Here is a 24647-nt window from a genome sequence, read left to right as displayed (position 1 = left end):
AAAAGACAGTGCAACTGATCTAAACTCTGCATCCTTCCTTTGCTTCTGATGACTGCCCAAAGACTCTAAACTTGGCTCCAAACTTAGCAACAGCCACTGCATCCTGCAAATCATGTATTATGAATCCAGCCATAAACATCTAGAACCTTTCTTAAGGTTTTTTAACTACCTGGATGTTATAGGAGCAGCTCATGCATCTGTGTGTGTACACATCTGTCTGGATGAAAGAAGATTAAATACAAGACTTGGGCCTTGAGGAGCAAAATCAAGCAGCAGGTAACCTTCTTTTACTTTCTTCATTGTCCTACAATTAAAAATCTGCCACAGAAACACAAATACAATAAAGAAAACTTACCTAAAATTCAGGCAGATAAAGCCAACTGAAAAAAGAAAAAAAAAAAACCTCAAGAAAAAGAATAAATATTCATGAAAATATTTTAAAACTCAGATGTTTTCATTAGTCACCACAGGAGGGAAATATTAATTTGAAATAATAATAAAAAACCTTGAAAAGGCTTTAAAAAGAGCAAGGGGAGGAGCAGTACACCCTCTGCTCCCACAGCTGATGCATGGTTGAGCTGTGGCCAAGGGTTTCCCCTCTAGCTCAGCCTCTCCCTTGAGATTTAAACTGTGCGGGTTTAAAATGTGCAGACCTGCTTCAAACCTAACAAAATATCCCTTCCCTCTGATTTTTTTCTCTTATTCACACCATAGAAACACAGGAAAATAAAAAGGAGTGCTAATCTATCCTACAGTTTCCCAAGCAAGAACTCTGGGCAGGGGTTTGTGAGTGGATTTGACAGATGTACGAGCAGATGGTGAGGGACACTCCCTGAGAGCAGCCGATTCCCAGGCCTCCATGTCCAAAAAAATATCTTTTCACAGATAATGTGATTTTCAGAGGGAAGAAATACAGAATTCACGTCTCACACCAGAACTTCTTGGTCCTTTCTTGAATGCACGAGGGTCGTGTGGAAACGTCTGTCTTCAGGAAAGAGCTGGCTGGGGACCACAAGCCACAGGGCTCGACCTGACCCTCACAAAACCCAAATTTGCAGCCCGACAGCTCAGTCTGGCAAGTTCCTCCGTGGCTACAACTGGCAGCTGAGTCGGGATCACCTCGTGTTTACATTGGGTGTGACATACTGGTCCTGTTTGGTCTCTGCCAGAACGTGCTGTGCAAAATAACACATCCCTGGAATTATCCATTTAATGGATGGATTTGTGTCCAGCCCACATCTCCTGCCAGAGCAGGGCTGGTGCCTCACTAATGTCAGCGAGGACTGCTGAACCCCGATACCGCACCAGCAGTGTGAGATGGAGCCAGGGGCTGGGATTTCACACAAAAAAGTGCTTTTCTGATCATACGGGGCAGAAGCCAGGAGAATAAGTTTTATGATTTATCCTACCCCTGCCAGCACGTTTTGAGCTGCAAATTAGCAGCAGTTCCCTATTCTTTCAGGGGGGAATCCACGTCGGACCCTTGCTGCTGTCTCACTCGGCCTCTCCTCGTTACTTTGCCCAGGGGATTTATCCTTCCTACATTTAATTACACCACCGTGGGACAGAACCCTTCAGCCCATGCTGTCAGAGGCTCGGCCAGGAGGTCTGCGGCAGCACAAAGCTGGGGCCCACCGCAGTAGCCGGGCCCACGGTGTGCAGGGGGTGGATGGGCAAAGGGGCTGCACTAATTAGAAAGAGCCCCAAAAGCTTCAGGGGCAAAACGAGACAGCGGGTTTGGGGCTCCTGTGGGGGGGCTCCTGAGGCGAAACGTGGCAGGAGCTCGCCCAGAGGGAGAAGGGCGAGAAGAGGAACAAAAGGCGATGGTTTCCCTCAAGCCAGCTCCCAGCACAAGCCTCTGTCCCCCCCGGGAGGCACCGGGGAAGGCAGGGAGGAAATGCCGGTGTCCCGGGGCGTCCTGAGGGGCGAAGGTGCCGCAGGAAGCGCTGCCTCCCCCGGGATGAGCCCGGGGGCTCCGCCGGGGATGAGGGGCTGCTCTCGGGCTGTTCCGGCTGTTTGTGCGGTTGTTAACGAGACCCCAGCCGGGAGAGACCCTCCCGGCCCTGCGCTTCCCCCGCCCCGCCGGGCACTGAACTGCGGCAGGGGCGGCCGCGGCCCTGAGGAGGGGGGAGGCCGCTGCCCTGGGAAGGGGGGGAGTCACTGCCTCGGGAAAGGGGGGGATCGCTGTCCCGGGAAGGGGGAATCGCTGCCCTGGGAAGGGGGGGAATCGCTGCCCCGGGAAAAGGGGATCGCTGTCCCGGGAAAGGGGGGGATGGCTGTCCCGGGAAGGGGGGGATCGCTGCTCCGGGAACGGGGGGATCGCTGCCCTGGGAAGGGGGGGATGGCTGCCCCGGGAAGGGGGGATCGCTGCTGGCGAGGCCGTCCCGGAGGGGCAGCACTGCCGGGCACCTCCAGAGCGGAGAACGGCAACACGGGGAAAGCTGAGCGGGCGGGGCGAAGCGGCCGCCGCGGGGGGAAGCGGCTCGAACGTGGAGCGGGAGGTAATGGAGGCAGGGCCGGGGCGGGGGGTGAGGGCCCGCCCCGGGGTGGGCTGAGGGGGCACGGCGGGAGCCCTTCCCGCCTCCCCGCAGGGCGGAGGCGGCAGGGGCCGGGGGGGACCCTGCGCTCGGCCCGGCGCTGGCTCCGGTGCCCCGGCGGGAGGAGGTTCCCCCTGCCCGCAGATCGAGCGGGGATCGCTCCGCCGGGAGCCGTGCTCGGTGAGTGCCGGGGGGCCCTGCGGGAGGGATGGAGGCGGCCCGGGGCGTGGGGGCCGCCAGAGCCCGGGCTCCCCTCTCGGAGGCGTCGCCTCCTCGGCGTGCCCAAGGTCAGCCCTAAAACTGCTTAAAGAGCAGCAGCCTCGGCGAGGGCACCAGGTAGCGGTACCGCCGCCCAGGCTCAGTTCCCCCGAGGGGTTGGATGTGCCCCGATGCCCATCATGGAGCGGCAGCATGTGTGTCCATCTACCGCCGTGGGGCTTCGGACCCTGCGGGGAAACTCCGTGGCTTCAGCTCCCCCCGGCTGAGGGAGCGATGCAGCCACGGCGAGATGAAATGATTTAACGCGCTTTGTGTCCCCGTGCAGGAGCCCGGACTGCCCTGCCGATGTTCCGGAGTTGAAGGAATGGCACAAGTCGGTCCGTGCGGCACGGCCGGAGGTCCGAAGCACGGCCTGCGGGTTGAAAAGTGCCCGTGATCTGCGCCGGGATGGGGAACAGCGGCTCGGCCGTGAAGGTCTGCACGGATCACCAAGGGGGCATCAACTGGCTGAGCCTGAGCCCCGACGGGCAGCGGCTGCTGACGGGCAGCGAGGACGGCACGGCGCGGCTCTGGAGCACGGCCGACAGCCAGTGCCACGGGCACTTCCAAGGTACGGCTGCTGCTTCCCGCCGGGCTGCGGGTCTGGAGCGTGGCACAGGCCACACAGCGCGTTCTGGTCTCTTTCAGTCCCTGCCGGGCAGCCGAAATCACGCTTGGTTTGGTGTTTATTACAGCAACTTTAAAGCAGAAGCTGTTTCAACCCAAACCGGGTTACCAGCACTGCTGAATGCACGGAATGCTTCATTGTCAGGGTGTGCGAAGTTGTTTAACTTATGTGACTTTCTGGAAACCCTGTTTTACACTGTGAAAAAAAGACTGCCTTTTTGTTATTCTCTCTCCCCGTTTTTTTTTTTTTTTTGTCCTTTTAATCATCTCATTTCCAGGTGGTCTTTATTTAGAATCTCTTGACCCAGAAGTCTGGAAAGGAACCTTGCTAAATAGGTTACTTTTGTTGTCCCCTCCTCATTTGACGCACAGAAAAGTTAATTGCTGGGCTTTTTCAATTTAAATTAATTTTGCATCTTAAAAAAAAAAAAATTATCCTTAGACTGGCAGGTCAGTAATTGAAAAGAAAAAAAAACCACTTTAGGCAGTACAGCCATGCAAGAGTCTAGATATGTGGTTAAGATGTTTGTATTCCCACTGATGTTCTTTTCATACAAAAAGAAACAAAGCTGTTACATTTGGAATTTCTAATGTTTTTTTCTTCCCAAGAAGAAATCACGTAGCTGTGATTTTCTTGTTTGTTTGCTTGCTTCCTTGTTTTTCACCATGGAGTATTGTCTTTTTTTTCCCCCACATCCTGCCATGGTTCCAGCTTCTGGAAAACTCACTGCATTTGCTTTAGGCTTAGAAATCCCTTTTAACCACTAATTAACTTTTAACTAGAAAGAGAAATGTATTGGATAGCATTCCTTATTATGGAATCTGCCAGCACTGCCAGTGTTTGGGGTAAACTCTGAAGAAGGTTGGGCTGGATGGTTTGTGAACTGTCAGTTGAATCAGATAATTGTATATATTTTATACTTATGCACACACACAGTTGTTGTGTCAATTTTAATTTTACAAGCTATAATTACTGATAAGCCTGTATCTATAATGCAGTTTCAAGCTCCACCACAGCACAAGCATCAGACTTGTGTGGTGGCTGCTTTTGGCCAGACCAGCACCAGACCTTGTCTGCCACATGGTGTTTTGGCTCCCTGTGTGTGGGTCAAGTATTACTGATGGTTAAAATCTGCCTGGCAGACTTTGGTGTAGTGACCAAGATGCTGTTTTGATCTCAAAGCTGGATTACACGATGCTGTGAGAAAAATCCCAGTGATTGAAACCTGACCCATTCAGGCTGCTTTGCAAAAAGTTTCACAAATATGGGAGAGTGACTGTAGTTTTGCTTATAGCCCTGGTGATCTGTTTAATTTTTGGCATCTGATGAGTTTGTTTTAAAGGAAACAAGCCATATGTTTGTAATGTGGATTCTGGTTTGCTTTTGAACTACAACAAGGCTTTTGAACTTCAGGAATTGTACTGAAATCTGTTTGTTGCAGTCAGTGAAACAGTGTTTTACTGGGCAGTCTGCTTTCCCTCAGGTTTTTTACCATCTCTTTATTTTACAATATTCTGTTTTTGTAATACCTTTGTCCATCTGTCTCTCTTTAATCATAATTGTCCTTTGATTTATTTTGTTTATCCCTCAAAGAATAGTATTTAAGTCACAGTAGGGCCCACCAACTTCAGCCATAACTTGTAATAGTGACTTAAGTGGAAACAGTTCGGCTCCTGAAAGCTTACAGTCTAAATGTTAAAACAGAAGAGTGCAAGGTAATAGTAGTCCAGTGATTAGACAGCAATTTCACACAAGAGCTCTTGGATGAAGCTGGAACTTGATTCCTAAGGTGATTTTTACATGTGCTGTATTTAATGTTACAATAGAAAAATGACACGTCGTGCTAAGCAGCAGCAAAAGCTTGAGATGGTTATATTGATTCCTCTTTTTTGGTATTGCCTTGTTTGTCAGTATGACATTTTTAGAGCTGTGGTTGTGTCTGTTTTTATTGTAACTGTAGAATCCCTGTGTACTCTGAATATTGTGTAAGCAATTGTGCTCTAATCCTTCTCTCCCTTCTCTCTCTCCTCTCCCTTCTCTCTCACTCCTTCTCTCTCCCTTTCCTCCCTTCTCTCTCTTCTCTCCCTTCCTCCCTTTCTTTTCCTTAATGGTGTACTGATACTTAGAAAATAGTGGAGTTTAGTCATGTGGGGGAAAGTATTGGCTGACTATTTACGTGGTATGTTTTTTATTTGCTTTTCCTTCTGCCTGGACAATGAAATCAAGCTTGCTGGTAAGTCTCAGGTACTTTTTTCAGAGTTCCATGCTTTGATTTGACTGTTTGTGTCCTGACAGTCGGTGGGCTGGATGGAAATGCAGCCTTTTTCTCCCTGCTTTCAAAAGAAGGAAGCAAAGGTATTTTTTAATTAAAAAGATAAGCTATTTTTTTACTGGTTTCAAACCTCATTACTTTGAGTTTTATTATATTGATATTAGTCTGTCTCATTACATTTTTATAATACTGTTTGATTTACCTGATTGGTGGAACTGTACTGTTTTACTCTTTCACTTAATTCTGATATCAGTGAAGTTTTCTGCTGTGCCTTGAAATGGTTGTGTTTTACACAAATCTCTTAACACGAGAAGCACGGTGGTGCATTTAAAACTGGAGCTTTGGTACATTTATTTGTATTTTTCTTTTGGTTAAGGTGAAGAGCTGGACTAGTCTACCATTTCTGCTTGCACAGTGACTGATTTCCTTTGTTATCCCTAGGACATGAAAGTTACATCACCTTTTGCCACCTGGAGAACGAGGCTGCCTTCACCTGCAGTGCTGACCACACCATTCGGAAGTGGGACGTGGTGACCGGGCAGTGCTTGGCCATTTACCGAGGCCACACATCCATTGTCAACAGGTGGGGCTCTCCCCTTGTGTTCCTGTCCTCTGTTATCACACAATTTATCATTTCACTGCAGTTCCATCATGCTACTCTCATAAAAGGGGCTGGGTTTGTGTTCTGTGCTGCAGTAATTAGTTTTTCTAGCAACACTGCTGACACAGATAGGGGGGAAATGAAAGGCACACAGCAGGGGAATGGAATCCAGGACTAGGAATGAAATTCCAGAAGAAATGATCCAATTGATAACAGATGCTTCTGATAAATAGGTTTAAAAACATCCTGTCAAGCTTTTGTGTCGGCAAGAGGGAGAAAGTCAGGGATTTTTCTGTAATTATTATTCCTGTTTGGGCAAATGAAGTTTAATAATAAACCGACTGTGTGTGGCTGATTGGCCTTTCCATTTAAAGTGCTTATTAATAGTTGGACTGGATTTAATTAATGGCAAATAGAGCAGTCAAAGATTGGTATTTTTTTAACATTTCTTTTCTGGTGGGCGTGTGGGCTTCTTAGTTCCTTTCTAAACTCAAAACACATATGATGTGTAGTGAGATTCTGTAAATAGTTAAGAAAGCTGGTTATGTGTTTTGGCACAGGCCTGATTTTTGCTTGAATCAGCAAATGGGAAATGTGTTCCCCATTCATATGGCTTTGTTGCCTGTTTGAAAGGTTCCAGAGGACCAAGCTCAGCTGATGAAGAAGGCAGGTTATGGATGTTTCCTATCTCTGTTTTGGAAATATGAACTGTAGAGTTTTTTTCTGTTATTGGATGTTTGTGCAGCTACGACTCATTATTTTGAAGGCCCAGGAAGTTGAATTTCTGAGGTGTAATCTTTGGTTTGCTCTTCTGTTAAGTAATAAGTGGCGTGCTCTTGCTTTACCTTTTTTGAGATCCTGAGCTAAGTGAAATTGAGTGTATTTTTTCTTGCATTCTTCTTATTTGATGATGGATAGATGGTTATTTTCCACACGTCAGTTACAGTTCAGATTCCTGGAATGTTGTTTTGTTGCTTTGATGTTCTTTTGATTCCAAGTTATTGTCATGTTAAAATAATTAAAATAATTTAAAAAAATTAATAAAGAAATATTAATGAATAATTATCAAGAATTAGCAAATTTTAAAAAACCCCAACAAACACAAACCAAACAACAAAACAAACTTCTAAGTATTGTGCATAACATATGATATTCCTTGCTGGAAGGAGTTTTAGCAAAAAAGTTACAATGCTATAGTGTAAAAATATCTGCAACAATGTACCTGAATGAGGGATCTCAATTTAAAAAGTAGAAACAGGGGAGTGTTTGATTTAAAAAAATGCCAAAGATGTTATGTTCGTGCTGCTGTTTCACACTTTGGGGTACTTGGCACTGAAATTGTGACAAAAGATGGTTATGTAAGAAGAACCATACTGTTCATATACACAAACTTTATTTTTTGCAGGATCCTGGTTGCTAAAGACTATCTCTTCAGTGGCTCCTATGACAGGACAGCTCGCTGCTGGAGCGTGGACAAGGAGAAACAAATCCAGGAATTCCGGGGCCATCGGAACTGTGTCCTGACTCTGGCTCACTATTCCTCCAGGGATGTGCTGGAAGAAGAGGAGGAGGAAGAGGAGGAGGAGGAGAAAGTGAGCAGGGACCTGCTGGTGACAGGGAGCACGGACTGCACTGTGAAGGTCTGGTGGGTGTCCAGCGGGCGCTGCTACCAGACCCTGCTGGGACACACTGGGGCCGTCTTATGCCTTATACTTGATGCACCAAACAGGGAGCTGTTCTCTGGCAGCACGGATTACACCATCAGGACCTGGAATATTGTCACTGGAGAGCAGCTGAAAGTCTTCAAAGAGCACCAAGGATCAGTAATTTGCCTAGAGGTAAGGGCAGACACCCTCGAGGGCCTTTGGATGTCTGTGTCTTAACTCGTGTGGGTCTCAGTTGTCTTTTCATTCATAAAGAAGCTCTTCTGACACAGGTTGTAAATGGTGTGCTTAAATATTCATGTAATAACAAAATAATAGTGCTCTCTGGTCCTGAGACAAACCCTTTTTCTCTAAAACACTTAGCGATCTCCTCTTAAGCTTCTAGTGACTTCCCTGGTCTAACTTCTAGTTCAGTATGTATTTAAAGTTCCACTGCGTCATGAAACTCATGAGTTGGTGTGCTGAAAGCACTGTTCATCTGAGCGGGATTGTGCAGTCAGGCTCACCAGACTTTGAAGAAAATAACCTGAGCAAGTAACACAGGGTCAGGTAGTTTAAAAAGGGGAAGGGAAAAACACTCAGTAAACCAGATAACTTCAAAAAACCCAAAGCCCAGTGCAAAACTGTGGGCAAAAGATAATAGGAAGGCATAAAGCTGAAAGAAATCCTACATTAAAGACCACACAGACAAGATGTGAGAAAAGAAAGGGAGAAACAGATGGCCAAGACAAGAAAACAGGCAAGGAAAATGGAAAAGAGAAACAGAGCATGAGGGAGAGAAATCAGGAAATTATGCAGGAGAGAGGGGAAAATGTGTAAAGTGATCTGAAAAACTATACTCTGTTTTTCTGTTTGCAGTATTTTTCTTTTGAATGCTGCCAGCTTTGTTAATGTTGCAGGGGAGAGGAGGAGGTCAGGCAGATGAAGCAAGAGGGGAACTATCACACAAGCATTTATCCTGTACACTCATTATCCACCAGAAAATGCTAATAGTGTATTTAAAGGCAGTACACGATGGTCTGTCACTCAGTTTCAGGTCAGCATAAATGTTTATACATGGACGTGTCTGACTGAAGTTTATGACAGTTTTTCTCCCTGCTCTCCCTGTTCGTGTTTGCTTTTCCCTTACAGAGGCTACAAGATGTATCTTTAATAGCTGTTTAATAAAAGTTGCCTTTGTTTCTAAATGAGATAGTCACAGCTGACACTAGCAGACTAAAAACCTGGGAATACTGAAGGAATTTTGTTTTCCTTCACTTTTAGAAAGGGAAAAAAAGTCCCAACAAACAAACCACACAATATCATATTGCCCTGGAGTAATGTTTGTCTTGCTTGGGTAAATTCTCAGTGTTAAATCTTGTTTTTATGATATTGTGGTAATGTACTCCGAGGATGCAGAAGTAAATCTGTTGCTGTCCTTAGTGTCACGCTATGTTTTGTTGTTTAATTGTAACCCTTCTCCAAGGCACAGATTGGCAACAACAGAGCTTGCCTTAATTTAATTGGGTTCTTGCTAAAATTGTTACACAAAGCTGGCTTGACCCTCTCCCAGAAGCCTGGGAAATTCAATTATGCCCTTTGAATGCTCACGAATGAGCAATGCCTGTGAGCACAGAGTTAAGCAATGGCTTTAAACAAACAGAACTTCTTGTAGGGGAGAAGAAAAGCAAAACCAATACATCTATTTGGAAAACCTGAACAATTCAGAGTACACAAGACTACTGCTGCTGCCAAGGCTGTGTTGGCAGCAGTCCTGGCCAAATCTTCTTGAGTGACTGGTAGCCCCTCGCTTCTCTCATCACCAGTTAATGTTTGGGGCTGGGAGGGTCCAGCTGAGGTACAAACACCCCCACAGAGAGCATTTAGTGTCCAGGCCTCTCAAACTTATCCCAGCTTATGCAGTCACTGCTGTTGAATAGCTTTAGGCTGTCGATCTTTCCTAATTCCTCCCTCTGCCTTTCTGGGTTCAACATTATCCCTTCTGTTCCACTTGGCTGCCACTCAGCAAAGCCCACATGGTATTTTCATTCTTTTAGAAAGGGGTCAATCACCAGAATCCATACAAAGATGTTTCAACAGAAAGGAAACTTCCTCAATAGAGGTGGGTTTTTTATTATTTTTTTTTGTTTTGTTCTCAAAAAATTTTGGGGCCTTTTTTTTGCCTCAGGCTTCCTAATGACTGTATTGGAATCTGTGGCAGTGGGTTGGGATGGTATTTTTGAAACTCTGGGTCAGGAAGGACTGGGAAGTAGTTGTGAGTTGCTCACAGTAGCCAGAAGTTTTAATTGTTGACAGTAATTCATTTTCTTCAGTGGAGCAGTGAGCTGCTAATTACATCAGATTTTCACTCTGCTGTCCTGGAGGAGCTGAGTTGGTACGAGCAATTGAAGGCAGTTACCTGTTCTCTGGGTGGTACAATGCTTGTGTGGGGAGAAAAAAGGGAAAGAATAATAAAGATTTCTTTTCATTTTATTTATTCAAATAAAGATCCCTAAGGGAGGATGACCTTTCAAAAAGTTTGAGAAATGCTCAGTGTGATTTCTCATCCTGGACACAGATCAGGAAAAATTTGGATATTGAGACCATATTTTCCCCAACTTAAAAAAGCTGTTATTAACAGGAATGCCCTGGGATGTTCTGAACTGCTGCAAATTAGGTCCTGCCTGTTCAGCCATCTCCCATCACTTTCCAGTAAACACCAATAGTGTTCTGTAGCAGTGAATGGAAATTCCTGGAGCTTCTTGAAGGAGTTTTCTGGGTGGATACCATAAAGCACACCCATGCTTCCCACCCTGCTTCCTGCAGTGCTGGTCTGGAAAGCAGAGGGGTGATGCCACAGACAGGTTTAGATTTTAAATGTTCCCCTGATGCTCTAAGATCCTTTAAGGTGTTATTGCCAGGTAGTGTAAGTAGGGGAGCCTGGAAACAACTCTCATCTAGCATGGCAGAACAGAAAACATTGGTGAACATTGGGCTGTCCCTTGTCCCCTGTTCTTGGTGGTTCTGGACAGGGCAGTGGTAAAGCTTGAGCTGTTCATATTCCCCAGGCTCATGCTGCTGTCTGGGGGTCAGTCTGGTGAAGGTGACCAGCTGAACCCCCTGTGTGTGCTCTGCAGCTTGTAGTAATGCCACTTTTCTTCTCCTTCCCCCATTTAAATTGGGCTGAGAGAGGTTTTGCTGGAAGACTTTCTATCTGCCATGGGAACTGTGTCCATGTTAGGTGCTTTGGCAGCATTTGATTACTTGAATTTCCCAGTCAGGCAAGGTAACTTGCAGTGGAGCAGCCAGAACTCTTCACTCTCCTCCTGCAGTGTGTTGATAGCTTGGCAGACAAAGTACAGCAGCTGTTTTGGGAGCTCCCTCTTCATATAAGAGCCAATAATGAGATTTTATAGGAAGTGATGGGAAAAAGCAAGGGTGGGCTGCGTGTAATCACATAGCTCATACTCATTCTTCCATTTAAAATTTCAGGCCTGGCTAAAGACCAATATTTACAATTAATAATCAAATATGCGTTTTCATTAATGTGACTGACTGCAATAGACTGAATAACCCTGAATTAAATATTTACTTGTGTGTGTTTTTCTAAATGTCTCTCCTAAAGTAGCTTTGCAAACTGTTCACAAAGATTGCTTTGTCCTTTGCTGATTGTTCTGCCTCTGAGTATTTATCAAAATTATGCTGCCAAAACCTGGCAGAGAGAAATGATCCAGCTTGGAATTTAGCTTGGATCCTACAGCAAGCATTCTTGCAAGAAAACTCCCTTTTGAAGAACATGAACATGAGTGGGCAAGGACTTGCTTCTGGTTTTCCTGCAAAAGTTCCTTTGTTTGGACCATTCCCTTCAGTTGCCTTTTAAAGCTGACTAGAAGAAAGGAATGCTTTGAACAAAGCCACTGCCTGAATGAACTCTGTTTATGTGCTTAACTGCTGTGATCATGGGGACAGAAATGTTTTCTTGCCCCACCAATTAAATTGTGTGCACATATTTTTTGTAATTTGTGTTTGCATTTGTTGCATCAGAGGATGAAGATGTGAATGAGCAGAATGTGAAGGTGTATAACACCTGTAAGAAGGAAACATGGGGCCATCACTTTGCACTGCAGTAAAAAAGTTGAAAACCATTCTCTTAACAGCCAGCCTAGAGAGCTCATTCTAGATGGATTCTCGGGGAAAAAAAAAAAAAAAAAAAAAAAAAAAAAAAAAAAAAAAAAAAAACCAACAATTTCTTGCCCACAGGGAGTTTGTTAGCTCGTTAAAATGGATGTGGTTTGAATGGGATCCTGAAACTCTTAATTCAGCCAGAGGCTTACATAGTTGTAACTCGAGATTGGTCCAGCTTGGTGATTTTTGACTTAGAAGTGGCTGTGAACAGAAGACCCAAATTCCTGATTGTAGGAACACTCACCCCCACGAGGAGAATAAATTGGTGATGGAGTATGTGGTTGCTCATGTGAACTCATCTTGAAGTTCATGAGGGCCGGTCTGAGTGCAGTGACCCTCAGCAAAAGGGTGTGTCCAAATCTCTTTGGAGAGTCAATTGCCTCTCCTTGGCTTTCCAAAAATTGTTTCTCATAGCAAAGGTTAATTGGGAGGGCAAAGTCCATTCCTATAAGGTGGAAATATTTGCTAAGCAGCTTTTTTGCAGATTTTTTTTTGCATTCTTACAGATAAAAATTGTCTTAAGCTGCTGCATTTATGCAGTTCAGCCAAGCTTATGAAGCAATAGGGTTGTGATTGTCTTGAGAGACCAACCCTGGATGTGATAATTTGTTCTTTATTAAAATTCTGGTGTGTTTGTGGGTTACAACCAAGGTTTTTTCCTTATTAATGAGACCTGTAACTACTAAAGTGTTTACAACTTCTGCAACTGCTATTACTGTACAACTCACAAGCCGTTTGACTGAACGTTTTCAGGAACAGTTACATCTCCAATACTTTGGCTCGACGATTAAGACAAATTTTCTCCATTCACATGTCAGTGTTTCATCTGGTTCAAAGCAAAATCTCTCAGAGCTATGAGAAAAATTAACAATCCAGAATTGCAAATATCAATGCAGTCAGTGATTTTTTTTTTTCTGCTGAGGCTTTAGAACTGGGCATCAAACTGTTTTCAGGTTTTTAATCTTTTTGAAGCTACAATGGGTTTGAAATGTCCACCCAGTCCATTGGTATCTGAGCTGCAAATCTGTTTTGTGTCATCCACTCTGCCACAGATGTCCTTGCCTGGCCATGATTTTCTGTGGTCAGGAGCTTTGTTGGGCAGCTGGCCAAGCTGAACCAAGTGCTGAAAAAGCCAGCCAAGGAAAATACAGCTTTAGAAATGTCACCTCTTCTCTGGGCAGTCACAGGTTGGAATATGTAACTGTGTCTGCTAAATATTTTGAAACCACAGAGTGTGGAGCCAGCTTGTAAGGTGCTTTTGCTGGGGGAACAGTAAGTGATGATAATTATTATTTTAAATACAGATTCAATGCAGATATTTGAAGTGTTGCAGCTTAGGCTGGAGTTGTAAGCTAGACCTATCTTTAGTCAAATGAAGGAGTCATCTCACCTAAAGTGTTCTGGCAACAGCTGGGAAGGTTCTTCTTGTTGGGTACAAAAAATAGTGAGTTCTAAGGCGTGATCTGTTTCAGATGTGCCTCAGGATGAGAGGAATTGTTCCCTAGACCACAGAGACTGTGAGGGGGGTGTCCTCAGCTGTGGAGATGTGAGCCAATTTAGATGAGATTGTGCCTATCATATCACTAAAGGCAGATCTGATTGACAACTTCAGCCTGAGCAGAGAGCTCTTGAAGGCTTTCTTCACTAACAGCCATTTCATGCTGTTTTATAAAAATGCCATGGGAATGAGGGGCTGTGTGACAGTCAGAGCCTGCCCTGGGTTTTGCTGTTGGCTCTGCTGCAGGCTCAGTAAGATTGTTTAACCTGTTACTATTTCCTTTCCCATGCAAGAATGAGAATCCTGTGCTACTGTGCTCACCTGCTTAAATTGGTGAGGGGAAGGAAGGTGCATGGAAGAGTTTCATGGGGCAGCACAGAGGCTTTGAGTTTAATTGAGATGGTTGGTGTGCCAACCACCTTACCAGGGATCAGACATTGGAAAGCCAATCCTATCCAGGCCTGCAGCAAAACCTGTGTGGGCAGCAGGTCAAGAGAGGTGGTTTTTCTTCTCTGTTCTTATCCTGTGAGATCCCTCCTGCCGTGCTGCATCTAGCTCTAGAGTCTTCAGCACAGGAAAGACATGGATTTGTTGGAGCATGTCCAGAGGAGGTTGTGAAGATGATGAAGAGGGATGGAGCATCTCTGCTATGGAGACAAGCACAGAGAGTTGGGGTTGTTCAACCTGGAATAAGACAGGGCTCTGGGGAGACCTCAGAGTCCCTTCCAATGCCTAAAAGGGCTCCAAGAGTGGTGGAGAGGGACTTCGGACAAGGGCGTGGAGTGATGGGACAAGGGGAAATGGCTTAAAACTAAAAGAGGGTAGATTTAGATTAGGAAGAAACTCTTTCCCATGGGGGTGCTGATATGCTGGAACAGATTGCCCAGAGAAGCTATGGCTGCCCCATTCCTGGAAGTCTTCAAGGCCAGGTTGGAAGGGGCTTGGAGCATCCTGGGATAGTGGAAGGTGTCCCTGCCCATGGTGAGGGTGTTGAACAAGATGATCTTTAGGGTCCCTTCCCACCCAAACCATTCTATGATTCTAAGGCTCTTAAAATCCTGATGCTATAAATTACCTGAGTAAGTCTACATAACTTGAAACATTTTTGTATCTAACAAATTAGCAAATCTAAGCAAGCTGTAGTCCTCCTGTTCATTGATACACCCACTTAAATGTAGAAATGAAGCAGTAAAACCTAATGTACCATTAATGCAGAGTGGCATTTACCTGTGGGAGGTTATAATTTAGTGTTTTTCCTTGCTCAGTGGGTGGGCTGATGCTGCTGGCAAGACGTCTAAAAAAGAAATGCAACAACTTGGCCACGAACCACACAGCAGGATTGCAACTCAAGGCATCCTTTTCCTTTTAGCAGGTGCACATGACAATGCTATTCGTGCCTGTTCAGGGAGAGACTGAAATTTAAAAGTCCTTCCTCAGGCTAACTTGTGGTTCTTGGTTTTGTTAGTGCTGCTGGCCATTCGTTCTCTCTCCTCATGGAGATGTAGCATTAATGCTGTTTTTAAAACAGCTTAAAAGTAATAGGAAGTGACATTTCAAAGTAGTGCTGGCTTTTTACAGTGATTTGTGCTTTACAAGCTCCTGGCATTCAGCTATGAAATCTCTCCCATGGGCCAGGTTCTGCTGGGAGGAAGTGTGGCATGTCCTGCTCCAGCTGAGCTGGTGGGAGCTGTGGTCAGGGAGCCTCTTGGTCTGCCTGTACATGTTTCTTTTGTGGGTTATCACAGTCCCATCACTGTAGTGCTTTGTATCTTAAAATACCTTTTGTTTCATGTTGTAACACAGCACAATGCTGTTTTGTACAAAGCTCACTTCTGATGCCTTTTGGAAATGGGGTTATTCGTTTTTGGATTGGGAGTGGAGATGGAAGAGCATCAACAACATTCCAACCTTACAGATACAGAGTGTGCAAAGAGTGGGGACCAAATCTAAGGTGGCAAGAAAACCAACCCTAAAAAGTGCTCTATGAGCAAGACCACAAGCTGATTTGTCATTTGCTGGTTTCCTGGAGATACCAGAGAAGCATCAGGGGTTTGTGCACTGCTGGTCATTCAAACCTCCTGATATGTGTGTCTGGTGGAAAAACAGGATACCATTCTTTACTCCTTGGGCAAATTCCAATTCTTGGTGGGGGGGTCAGGGTTCTCCCTCCTGACTCTCTTTCAGAAGGAGTTCACATGACAATGGCTGTGAAAACCTTCAGTTTGATGTCTTTACATAGACAGAAAATGCCAGATTTTTCTGTGCACTATGGATTTTTTCATTGCTGAGCTTCCAGGCTTTTGTGTAGTGTGTTTATTTTGAACTAGTTGATCTTTTAGTCTTGCACAGGTCAGTTATTTTTCTCTCTGTTCCCCAGCTGCAGTCCTTCCTTTCATCATTCTTTGTCCTCTCTATGTGGAACAAACTCCATCCTCCCCACCAGTGAGTTCTCACAATGTGCAGGATGACTGGTGCAATGAAGAGTAACACACAGCAGAAGACAATCTATTTGAAGATGTTTAAAAACCTGTGTCAGGATAGTTACTTATTTAATCATTCAATAACTGCCTAAAAAGACTTGTGGAAATGCAGATACAGAACAATTTCAAGGAATAGTTACTGTTTCTGAATACCAACCTTGTACAGAGTGATCATACTAAACATAAACCCTGGTTCATGGTGTGTAGGATTTTAATTTACCTTTTTAAAAAAATTTTGTTACTCAGAATTGTTCTGAATTTTTTTTTTTGTAATTAAAACGCAACAATCCGTAAGAGTTCTTGTCAGATATGCTGTACAGAAACAACACTGCTGGGATATTTTTTAAGACTATAATAATATAACTTATTATGGATGTAGGCTGGATTGTTAAGCTCCCTGGAATCCTCCCTGCTGGCACAAGCAGATGGGATAAGCTTTTATGTTCTGAAAGCTGGGGGCTGTTTGTAAGACCCAGAAGTCAATGGGAGATGTGACTATGAAGAACTCAAGGTTGGTTTGCTCACCACTCCTCTGTTTCAAGGCACAGCTTGTTGCTCTCTGAGTTGGAAAATGTGACTTGGGATGGGTCCCTTCAGTTCTTTCACGAAGATCCCTTGAGAGGCCATTGCTGATATGTTTTTCTCTCCCCTCAGCTGGTGAATCGTCACCTGTACTCGGGGAGCGCGGACAGGACGGTGAAGTGCTGGTTTGTGGACACTGGGGAGCGGATCCAGACCTACAAGGCTCACAAACACAGCGTTAGCACTTTGAAATACCACGCTGGCATCTGTAAGTTGCCTTTCCTGTGTTCTCTAGCCCCCTCCAGTCTCCTTTTCAATGTTTGTCTTTGATTAAAGGTTATTAATGGAGAATAATTTTGAACACTTGTGAAGTTGTCACTTTTTTTCCACTCCAGCTTGTTTACGTTCAGTACCAAACTGCTGTACCACTCCATTTGGGAAGCTTAGGCCTTCTCTCCAGTTTCCACCTCCCTCTTCTCACAAATGAAGAGGTAGTTGTTTTGTTTCTGTTACCAAGGGAAGTGGCTTAAATCCTGAGCTGTCTGGGGATTGTTTGTGTAGCTGTGGTTTAACCTTACTAGTCTGGTGTCTGTCACCTGCTTCTGCTGCGTGCTGGGGACAGCAATTGCTGCTGCTGGACACACAGCCCTGTGCCTCTCTCTGCTGCCTTGTAGGCTCTGTGTAACACCCTGTCCTAAACCAGAATCCCATCTCAGATGCTCACTGCTCCTTTCTAACTGTTAGGCTCCCTGCTCAGGCTCTGACCATCCTAGACTCATTTTCCACATGTTCTTTTCCTGTTACCTGTCGTCATTCATAGCTTTGTTCCCCAAATCACTTTCCTCCAGTAGCCAGGCAGTGCTTGCCTTACATGCTCAGGACTCAGCTCTCCTGCTTTCAATCCTCCTGTTTACAGTGGTTTCTGTACATCAGTGCCCATTGCTGACATAATATTGCTGACATACTCTGACCATCAAACCTCCCTCTTTAAATCCCTCTCTGTGCTGGCTTTCCTTCTGCATGTCTGGGTTTGGGTTGCCAGACACCACTTCTGTTTTTATCAGTGAACCTCTCTCTGTGTCATCCTGGTCTTATCCTGCCTCTGGTGTTTGACTTGATGTACCTTCACTTGCTTCTCAAAAAAGAACTTCTCTCTTTCTCTCCTCTCCTACCCTGAAGGAGATGGCCATGGCTGTCTTCAGCTAACCTAGACATTCACAACGCTTTCTTGATTTTGATTTCTGCACTTCAGCTTTGAAGTGAACACATCACACTAAATGAGTGGTTGCTATCTGGGCCTTGATCTCTCTTTTGGCAGCTCCTCAGTGTGACGGTGATAAATGGCTGACAGATGCAAGATGGTGCACATTAGCAGAGTTGTACCTGCACAGTTTAGTGGCAGTTGTCTGGCACCATGCTTGCCTGACTACATTTATAACCCAGTAACTGAATTTCTTAATTATGTTTGGAAACTTAGCATGTAAACAAGCCCAGAGGTAGAATTTTAGTCAGGAAACCTTGTTTTGGTCTTCCTTTCAGCATGAGTCCCACATCATTCCTTTCCTCCAGTAAAATATTTATTTATAATTTGTGGTTATTTCAAGTCTTTTCACCTACATGGCAGAATTACCCCAATCTCCCCTACCAGCAGGTTGTAATTTCTGCTGATTTCAGCTTCTGCAGTTGGCTAGAAGGCTGAAATGGAAAGGGAAAGGGTCTAAACCTACACTACACCTTCAAGTTATTATTGCTCCAAGATTCAGGAAGGTAGAGCAAGGGAAATGAACCAGAAATTGTAATTCAGGATGATCACTCATAGACAAAGCACTGATGATTTTGTGTGTGTGTTTTCCCCCCTTTTAATTATAAAGACACAAACCAAAACACTGATTTTGTCAAGACTAGCCAAAGGAGAGCTATCTGTGCTAAACTGATGTTGGTCTGATCCTGTGATGAACATTCATGTCTGGGTAGGAGACAGAGATTGTTTCCTTCATTAGTGAGACCTCCAGAGCTGCATTTTCATTGTTGATCCTACTCTTCATGCAATCTGTAGAGACTTGACCAAACTGTAAAGAAAAGAAAGTTTTAGCTCAAACAAAAGTTTCATTATCTGATTCCACCCCCATCAGCTCTGCAGCTTTCTCTCTCTTCCCCCTCATTCTGCCACCCTCTCCCTGCCATACACACACATTATTTTTCCACAACACTCTTTTTTTGAATTAAAATGCAGACAATATTGCTGCATTTAGTCAGACCTGCGAAGAACATCCTGATAGTGTGATAGAACAGTTCACAGAGTTATTTAAGATCTTGTTTTAAATCAAATGCAAAAATACTAAAAGTGCCAAACAGGGAGTATTGAATTGTTCTACTTGAAGGGTAGAAAGAAAAGTTCTGGAAAAATATCAGGAACTTGTTTGAGTGCATTATATGCACTTTAATTAATGAAAGAGGAAATTTCCCCTTAAGAATTAATTTATATACTATGCTTGCATTATTGTGGTGCATTCATCACTTATTTCCACAGTATCTAATAATTTGTTAGAATTAGAGTTATAAAGGCATGTTAACTGGATACCAGTGTTGGAACTAGTAGCTTAAATTTAGTGTAACTTAAAAATACATCTGTTCACCTGGAACAGATCAGAACTGTCTCTCAAAAATATGGAGAAAATTATTTAAATTATGTTTGTTATGGTTTATGTCACATTTGCACCAGTGCAAAAGCATGAAAAAACATCTCTGCCAAGAAATGGTAATCTTCTGTAAGAAGATCTTAATTCCACTGCTTTCTCTCTGATCAGTGCCCAAAGGCTTATTGCCCCAAAGAGTTTGTGGTCTAAATAAGAAAACAGGGTAGAAAAAAGAGAGGAAAAATACATCTGTTTGTAAAATCACTTCATAGTATACAGGGAGTCCAGAAAGATGTGAAAACTACGCATTAAATCATCAGAATGTGTTTCCAGTGCTTTTCCCCAGTCTGCTTGTGTAATTAATAGCATGGGGAATATTGCAGCTGGTTCTCAATGTAGTTTATTTAATGATATGTTGATTATTTTTCTCTTAAAGTGTGTGCACAGCCGTTTAAAATTTAATGTAGTTTATATTTTTTTCATGTTGGAAAAGCTCCAGGGGAACATTTCAAAATTCCCAAGGGTCTGAAAATTAAGTAAAAAATGAAAATTAATTTTATTTTGTTGTTGTTTATTTCACAGGTGGTGTATATAAGTATATATTTAAATGCTAAATCTGGGTTAGATCAACAGCTCTTCTTTGAAATTCAGAGGTGGTGAGAGACTTCCTAAATCTAGAGTGACAGTTCAAAAGACATAAAGGATGTCTGTCAAAAGCAAAGTTCTGATAGCAACAGCTGAAGTAAACTGGCAGCTGCATAGTGAAAACAGCTCTTAATTGGTTCCTACTCTCTGCATGTCTGTAACAGAATTAAGTGATTTCCATTCACTGGGAAAAAATCTGTACCTGTTCCCTGCTTTACTTTGTTGCTGCTCATTTGCAGAGTGGGACATGATGCTTTTTCAGGACTCTGCTGGAAATTGAGTTATAGTGGCCCATATAAAGTGACATTGATTTTCCACATCCAGATGTTTCTTGGAGGTGCACCCAGGAGGTGCCCAGATCCCTGCTGTTTCATTTGAATTTAAAAAGCTCATGGCAGTACATAGTCTGTTCTCTCATCTGTTATTATAGTCCTGAATTTACAACCATGGTAATTTTTTCACCTCTCTTTAGAGATTCAGTTCCTGACTTCTCCCAAAAGATAAGGAATCTGTTGGCTTCAGGCACTCCAGTTTTGTAAAATTCTTTCCATGCTAGTGGCTTTTACAAAGACATGAAATGCAGGGAGCAGTGAATAATATATTGCTTTTTGTAGCTCTGAAATATTTATCTCTGGATAAACTTGAGGAGTTAACTGAAGGAAAGTGTTTATCAAGAGAGTTTCTAACCTTTAAAGCACACAAATAGGCTCCTTTGTGGGCATATTGCTAAGTAAAAAATCTAAATAGTAACCTTGCCTTACAGTTTCTGGATGCAGCAGACTGGGGATCTGATGTGAAGATCCTGAAGTGTTAAGAAATTGTTTGAACATGTAAGGTACTCTAAGGAAACCTGATGAATGGCCAAAATTCCTGGTCATGCTCAATTTAGTTACCCCAGCCCTGCCCCTCTTTCAGCAGCAGAGGTGATGGAAACACTGGAGTACTGAATGGAAAGCTGTAAATAACTCTGGTAAAACAAATGAAAGGTTGAGTAGAAATCCTTAAAACCAGACTTGAGGTAAATTGCCTGCTTAGAATTATTGAGGCACATTTAGGCAGGGAAATAGCTGTGGAAGAGAAGAGCAGAAATAGATACTTGAAGCATGTGTAGAGTGAAATTCTGGTGTGTGTAGGAACTTCAGGTTTATATCAGTTCAGTGTTTCAAAAAAATACTCAAAACAAGCATGCTGGGGTCAGCAAAATGAAAATGATCTGGTTTGTCTGAGGAGAGAATCAAAATATGTCATGCCCCCCTGGGAGCTGGTTTTAGGTACATTTTTGAACTTGTATGAAGTGTCCTCATGTGGCTGCTCACATCTGGCTGTGCTGTGTGGTTGTGTGTCAGTGTTCACAGGAAGTGGTGATGCCTGTGCAAGAGCTTTCAATTCCAGGAGTGGTGTCCTGCAGAAGATCTTCCGGGGACACAAGTTCATCATCAACTGTATCCAGGTCAGGAAGAGGTTTCTTGGTGGGGTTTCTTCCTTTTGGTTGCTCCCTCATTTGTTCTGTGGGAACTGTGGTGTGTGTCTTGGACTGGATGTTGTTCTAGCATAAGACTTGAATATTCTGAATGTAATTTTAGAAAGGCTTAATGATAATGATATGGATAAGTGAAATGACGGAATGAGTCCCCAGGGACAGCCCCGTGTCTCGGATCAGGTTTTCTTTCAGGTCAAGTTGGATAAGCAGCCATGACAACTGAGACAGATGAACAGATGCTGTGTGGGGCACAGAATGGACTCCAGCCTCACTCTTTCCATTACAAGACACTAATGATAAGTGTTTGCAGTGCTCTAAGGGGTAGAGAAGTTCCTGCCTTATGCAGGCAGAATAATTATAGCATTGTCCCCCAAACACCAGGGGGCATGGCATCCCTAAACAGTCTGAAGCAGCTCAGTAGTGATATCTGACCCACATCCTGCCAGGCAAATGGAGGAGTTTCTGACACTGGCTTAAAACTGAAAGTTAATGTTGTTTGCATATTGTCTAGGCTCAAGTGAGACTGACATTTAGTAGTTAAAACTGGAGGAATTAGTAATCCTTGGTGGCAATGGAAAGGCCTATGGAATCATAGAGGGGCTTGCATTGGAAGGGGACCTCATTCCAACCCCCCTGCCATGGGCAGGGACACCTTCTACTAGACCAGGTTGCTCAATGCCCCTTCCAATTTGGCCTTGAACACTTCCATGGATGGGGCAGCCTCTCCAAAAATCTGCTTCTCCTTACACTGGGATCTCAGTGTAAGCTGTGTGCAGGATGAAGATTTTCACTAACAATGTGAGACATTGTTGGTAATTCCAGCAGACTGACAGTCCAAAGAAAAAGAGAGGAGATAAAGTTCCTTTCGCAGCTGATTCCAAGCACATAAAGTTATAAATATGGTTTTCTCTTGTATATTCTTCTGAATTAACAAGTGGCTGGATGATCTTAAACTGCAAACTCCTGGTACTGGGCAGTTGTTGTGTAACAGGCAGGCATGTGGATGTGTTTGGGGTGTACCTGATAGAATCATCCTGGGCAGCCCCAAGTATTGACAAGACCAAAGCTTGGTTTTGTATTCTTCTTTTTTACTTAATTTCTGACTGCACAGGGGCAAAAAAAAAAAAAAGAAACAAAACTGGGAAGAGAGAAGACTGAGAATTGGGTACCTTAAGATGATCTTAAGTATAATAATGAGGGGTGGATGAGGGGTGTGGTGCTTCACATAATCCAGGGAGATGGTCACTGTCACAGCATGGACAGACAGCCACAGGGCACCCACGGGGTGGACAGACTGATACAGGGACAGGAAGATCACCAGGACCGATGTCTGGCTTCCAGGGCAGGACAAGGATAATTGGAAACATTACCAATTGCAGAAAAGGTTCATAAAGGAAATGAAACCACAGCAATGAATCCATGTTAAATTACTGCAGGTTTTGAAGAAAATGGGAGTTAGAAGGAGGAATTGTACCTATAACTTAGTGCAAAGCAAGAAGGGAAGTGAGAAAGGAAACATTCCTGACTCCCCCCCACTGCCCATTGATGATTATTTTGGTGCCTCCTTAAGCTCCAGATCAAAACCAGCAGTCTTAAAACTGCAGAAATTCCCAGCCACAGCCTGCTCTGACATTGGCTTTAGGTCTTCATTGCTTTTCTAGAGGGTCTGGGTTATAAATAACTCTTGCTGTTTATGGCCCTGTGAAATGGTTGAGAAATGAGTCCTGACTTGGTAACATCTCATCCCACTTCAGTAGCTTTTGTGATAATTTATACTGGCTCTTGCAAGGAGCTCAGGCTTTAAGTGTTGGGATCAAGCTGTGTTTGCTCTGATTTTTGACAGTTTGATTGTGCTGATTCTGAGCCGTTTGTCTCAGTATTAAGTGTGACCCTGTTGTTCCAGATCCACAACGAGCTGCTGTACACAGCTTCCCACGATGGCACACTACGGATTTGGGACATCCGGGGGATATGCAAGAGGAACAAGCGGCGCTTGAAGAAGGAGAGGTCCGTGCAGGGCAGGAGCTCCCAGAAGGGGAGTTTGTCTCGTCTCTTCAACAATAAAGTTGGCTGTATGGTACAGCAGGAGAACAGGGAACACGAGGCTGTTGAACTGATGTGACTGTCCAGGGCAGGCTTTATGTCAGTGACCAAAGCTGAACCTTTTATTTTCTGCACCACTGTGTCCATGTAAACCAGAACTTGGAAAGAGATGGGAAGTGGCTTTGCCTGAGCCTCTGTGTGAGGAGCCAGGATTCTCTGTGGCTGCCAGATGGACTCAGGTCAGATCCTGTGGCTGTGGTGACTCAGCTGAGCAGCTCTGGGGTCAGGAGGGGAGGCAGTGTGGTTCAGGTGAGGTACCACTGTGTGTGTGCAATTAGGAACTTTCCTTAGACTGCTCCCTGGGGCACAGAGGTGTTTCACCTCTGGCTGCCCACTGTCTAATGAGATGTTTTCCTGTTCCTGTTGCCCACTCCCATGACCCCTGTTCAGCCCAGTGTGGCAGTGCAAGGTGTCCTGCAGTGAAAGGTGGCCTTGAATTCCAATTCACAGCTGACCTTTGGCCCTTGGCTGACAAGGCCAATGCAGGAGAGTTTGGCTCTGCAGCAGGAGTTTAAAGCAGACTGGACATCTCTCTGGGAAGCTGGGAATAGTAGGACAGAAATTAATTTAATTTGGTTTTTTTTAACCAAACATAAGCCACAGAGCAAGCTAAACCTCAGCCCATTTGTGCCAAGGTCAGCTGTTTGCTGACTTTATGTTGTCTTTCCTCTTCCCAAAGCCATGTCTTGCTAGATTGCCAGTAGCATTGGATAAGGAGTCAAACTCAAGAGTTTTCCCAGTCTTTTTCCAGGTTCATCCTTCTCTGATAACCACTGAGCCATGAATTAACAAGGGTTCTTATATTTTTCTATTTGCAGATATAGCTCTTTGTAGAACCAGTACAAAAATATCTAACCACATGTTTTTATTTTTATGGCTTTATTTATTCTGTACAACAGCAAGATAAAAAAATGCTGTAATCCTTTTTTAGAATGGATTAATAAACATGTGGCATCTCCAGACAACTGACTGTCTAGGTTTTATTTTTATGGGGCAGGGGGTGTGGCCTGGCAGCAGAAGCACAGCAGTTAAGAATGGATGGAAGAGGGGGAAAACCCCCCACATACACTTTTGGAAACATTTCTTACCTTTCTCTCAATGCTGGGGTTTGAGTTGAGTGTGTGTGGAGCTGTCTTGCCTCCCACCAGGCACCAAAGTG

The 24647-nt window shown here is 44.1% G+C and overlaps 1 protein-coding gene across 3 annotated transcripts; it reads left to right on the top strand.

The window, feature by feature from the left end:
* Positions 1 to 2472: 2472 nt before the first annotated feature.
* Positions 2473 to 24396, top strand: WDR86 (WD repeat domain 86). 3 transcript variants are annotated; one of them, XM_083865167.1, is made up of 8 exons: positions 2473 to 2501; positions 3082 to 3366; positions 6137 to 6278; positions 7702 to 7941; positions 8026 to 8134; positions 16757 to 16892; positions 21252 to 21355; positions 23289 to 24396. In XM_083865167.1, exons 2-8 carry the CDS (start codon positions 3204 to 3206, stop codon positions 23505 to 23507), a joined length of 1113 nt encoding a protein of 370 aa, XP_083721293.1. In that variant the 5' UTR covers positions 2473 to 2501; positions 3082 to 3203; the 3' UTR covers positions 23508 to 24396. The 3 variants fall into 3 exon arrangements, with proteins under 3 accessions (XP_083721293.1, XP_083721292.1, XP_083721294.1); XM_083865166.1 differs by having other exon boundaries at positions 7702 to 8134; XM_083865168.1 differs by lacking the exons at positions 2473 to 2501; positions 3082 to 3366 and adding an exon at positions 5580 to 5656 and having other exon boundaries at positions 7702 to 8134.
* The last annotated feature ends 251 nt before the right edge of the window (positions 24397 to 24647 follow it).

Source organism: Zosterops lateralis (assembly GCF_965231275.1).
Source record: "Zosterops lateralis genome assembly, chromosome: 1".
Taxonomy (NCBI): domain Eukaryota; kingdom Metazoa; phylum Chordata; class Aves; order Passeriformes; family Zosteropidae; genus Zosterops; species Zosterops lateralis.
Note: the sequence above shows the minus strand (reverse complement) of the source record. Positions and strands in the feature narration are given on the sequence as shown.

What these genes read in the sequence shown, in the direction of transcription:
- WDR86 (XM_083865166.1), top strand. Translation starts at nt 3,204, where the DNA reads ATGGGGAACAGCGGCTCGGCCGTGAAGGTCTGCACGGATCACCAAGGG. An exon ending in GATCAGTAATTTGCCTAGAG is followed by an intron (nt 8,135 to 16,756) that starts GTAAGGGCAGAC and finishes CTCTCCCCTCAG; the next exon opens with CTGGTGAATCGTCACCTGTA. An exon ending in TCATCATCAACTGTATCCAG is followed by an intron (nt 21,356 to 23,288) that starts GTCAGGAAGAGG and finishes CTGTTGTTCCAG; the next exon opens with ATCCACAACGAGCTGCTGTA.